Source organism: Protobothrops mucrosquamatus, unplaced genomic scaffold (assembly GCF_001527695.2).
Source record: "Protobothrops mucrosquamatus isolate PMUCROS unplaced genomic scaffold, P.Mucros_1.0 scaffold13478, whole genome shotgun sequence".
NCBI lineage: Eukaryota > Metazoa > Chordata > Lepidosauria > Squamata > Viperidae > Protobothrops > Protobothrops mucrosquamatus.
This window is the reverse complement of record NW_015399251.1, coordinates 1-2469: the sequence shown is the minus strand read 5'-3', so window position 1 is coordinate 2469 and position 2469 is coordinate 1. Positions and strand designations below refer to the sequence as shown.

The 2469-nt window shown below is 46.1% G+C and overlaps 1 protein-coding gene across 1 annotated transcript in view; it reads right to left on the bottom strand.

Annotated features, from left to right (window-relative positions):
- LOC107301494 (GON-4-like protein) overlaps window positions 1-1911 on the bottom strand; it is a gene marked incomplete at its 3' end in the record, with an annotated part of 6079 nt that extends 4168 nt beyond the window's left edge. The window contains 4 exon segments of the mRNA XM_015830709.1: window positions 177-200; window positions 440-494; window positions 1095-1145; window positions 1867-1911. Coding sequence (XP_015686195.1) covers window positions 177-200; window positions 440-494; window positions 1095-1145; window positions 1867-1911 — 175 coding nt within the window.
- Window positions 1912-2469: the final 558 nt, after the last annotated feature.

Genomic DNA, 2469 nt, shown 5'->3' with positions numbered 1-2469 from the left:
AGTTGGGTCGTGAAACATCTGCAAGAAAACCACCCAGCTCAGAGAGCACCAAGGACCCCCCAGTCCTCCTCCTCTCCATGAACCCCACTCCCTTCTAGCACTGATGATGTTCCCTAGTTGGGTCATGAAATGTCTGCAAGAAAACCACCAAGCTCAGAGAGCACCAAGGACCCCACAGTCCTCCTCCTCTCTGCAAACTCCTTTCCCTTCTAGCACTGATGCTATTACCTAGTTGGGTCATGAAACGTCTGCAAGAATTTGAAGATGCTCAGAAAGCACCAAGGATCCTACAGATAGAGGTATTTGCTAACCAATCCTTACCAGTGCAACAAATGTGTATATTTTTTTCAGATATTTATGGATTTCTACTCCCAACCGCCCCAGTCCATAAAGAACAATAAAAGGCCTGCCACAGTAGATTATCAAAACCTCACAGTACTGACCTTGACTTCGTTGGCTTTCTTGATGGGAGAAATATTCCAGGTTGGAATCACCTGAGGAGGCAACGAGTATGATTGGCACCATCGCCATCCAATACAAAAATCAGGAAGTGCATGAATTCTAGGCAGGGCCCACCTCCTGTTCATTCATGTACGCTTCCACTCATTCATATTTAGAATGTTCTGAAAATGGCCCCACATTTATCCAGGCTCTTTTAGCAAACGGGGAGAATCTGTTCTCTTATGTTATAATACTAACAAATAAAACAAAAACAGGCCACTTTGGTGTAGGCACCAGGCTAGAAATGGAGTTCAAGTTCTTAGCCATGAAGGCCGGCTGGGTGACTTCGGGCCAATCACCAGGAGACGGGGAGTTCTAGTCCCGCCTTAGGCATGAATGCCGGCTGGGTGGCTTTGGGCCAGTCCCTCCCTCTATGCCCAGCCCACCTCATAGGGTTAGCGTGGGGAAAATAGGAAGAGGAGAAAGGGACGTTGTTTGTGTTCACAGCCTTGAATTATTTATAAAAATAATAAAAGCAGGATACAAATAAGTGAATGCTTTTAAACCCCAGAATATATTTGAAGGGCGGGAGAGAGGAGAGAGCGCGCAAAGGTACGCATGAATGGGCTACAGGGCTACTATATTTTACTTACCACCCCTTTCTCTACCACTTCTTTCAGCTTGGACCGTGTCATTTTGGGCTCCTGAATTGGGGGAAGGAGGAAAAGAGAGAAAAAGAGAGAAGGAAAGAATGACAAAAAAGAAAAAGCGAGAGAAAGAAAGAAAAAGAAATAGAGAAAGAGAAAGAGAGAGTGAGAAAAGGAGAGAGGGAAAGAGAGAAAAAGAAAGGAAGAGAGAAAGAGCAAGGAAGAAACAGGAAAAAGAGAAACAGAGAAAGGGGAGAGAGAGGGAAAGAGAAAAAGAAATAGAGAAAGTAAGAGGGAGAGAAGAGAGAGAGAGGGAAAGAGAGAGAGAGAAGAATGACAAAAAGAAAAGAGAAAAAAGAAAAAGAAATAGAGAAAGAGAAAGCAAGAGAAGAGAGAGAGAAAAGGAGAGGGAGAGAAAAAGACAGGAGAGAGTGAAAAAGAGAGAAAGAGGGGAAGAGAAAAAAGAAAGAGATAGAAAGATCAAGGAACAGAGAGAAAAAATAGAAACAGAGAAAGGGGAGAGAGAGGGAAAGAGAAAAAGAAATAGAGAAAGGGAGAGGGAGAAAAGAGAGACAGAGAAGAGAGGGAAAGAGAGAGAGAAAGAGAGAGAGAAAAACAGAAAGAAAGAGAGAGAGAGAGAGAGAAAAAAAACAGTTGTTCAAACAACATAGAATCTGCTATGGGGAGACCTGCTATCTCATTTTCCTGCTGAGATATACAGGCCCCTTCTGGGAGACGCCTTCCCCGTCTACTCCATTCCGAGGGCCACGAGACTTACGAAGACAGGGGCGTCTTCCGTTTCGCTGATGGCTGCTTTCATCATGGCCACCACGTGCTCGTTGGTGATGACCTCCTGCAGGGAAGAAATCAGAGTTTCTCACCTTGCTGAGTTCCAAGCCAGGAAAAGCCACCTGGGGCTTTGAGCGGCCCGTCACCCTGCCACACTCACGTGAAGGATGTTTCGCACGTTGACGGCTGTCAAATTGTGCTGCTTCGCCCCGTCTTCCAGCGTCCGGTCCAGGGTGTCGTCCAATTTGAGGTCACAAGCTAAAGTTCTTCCTCCTCCTCCTTCATCTTCCTCGGCAAACTTCCCTTCCCATTTCCTTTTAACTCCCTTCCGCCTGGTTTTTTTCCCTCCTTCTCGTTCATCTGCAAACAAGGAACGAACAGCGGCATTGTTTAAAAAAGGCAGGTGAGCAAACCCTGAGAGGGCTGGGTCCATTATAGACAGTCCTCAGGTTACGACCGCAATGGAGCCTGCCCATCGTGGTTTGTCATAGAACAGAACAGATCAACCCCGCTTACAAAAAATATTTGTGTATTTGGCCCGTTCCGGACTCACCCACTGAAATGAAAAGGGCCGTCTCGTCAGTTTCCGCCT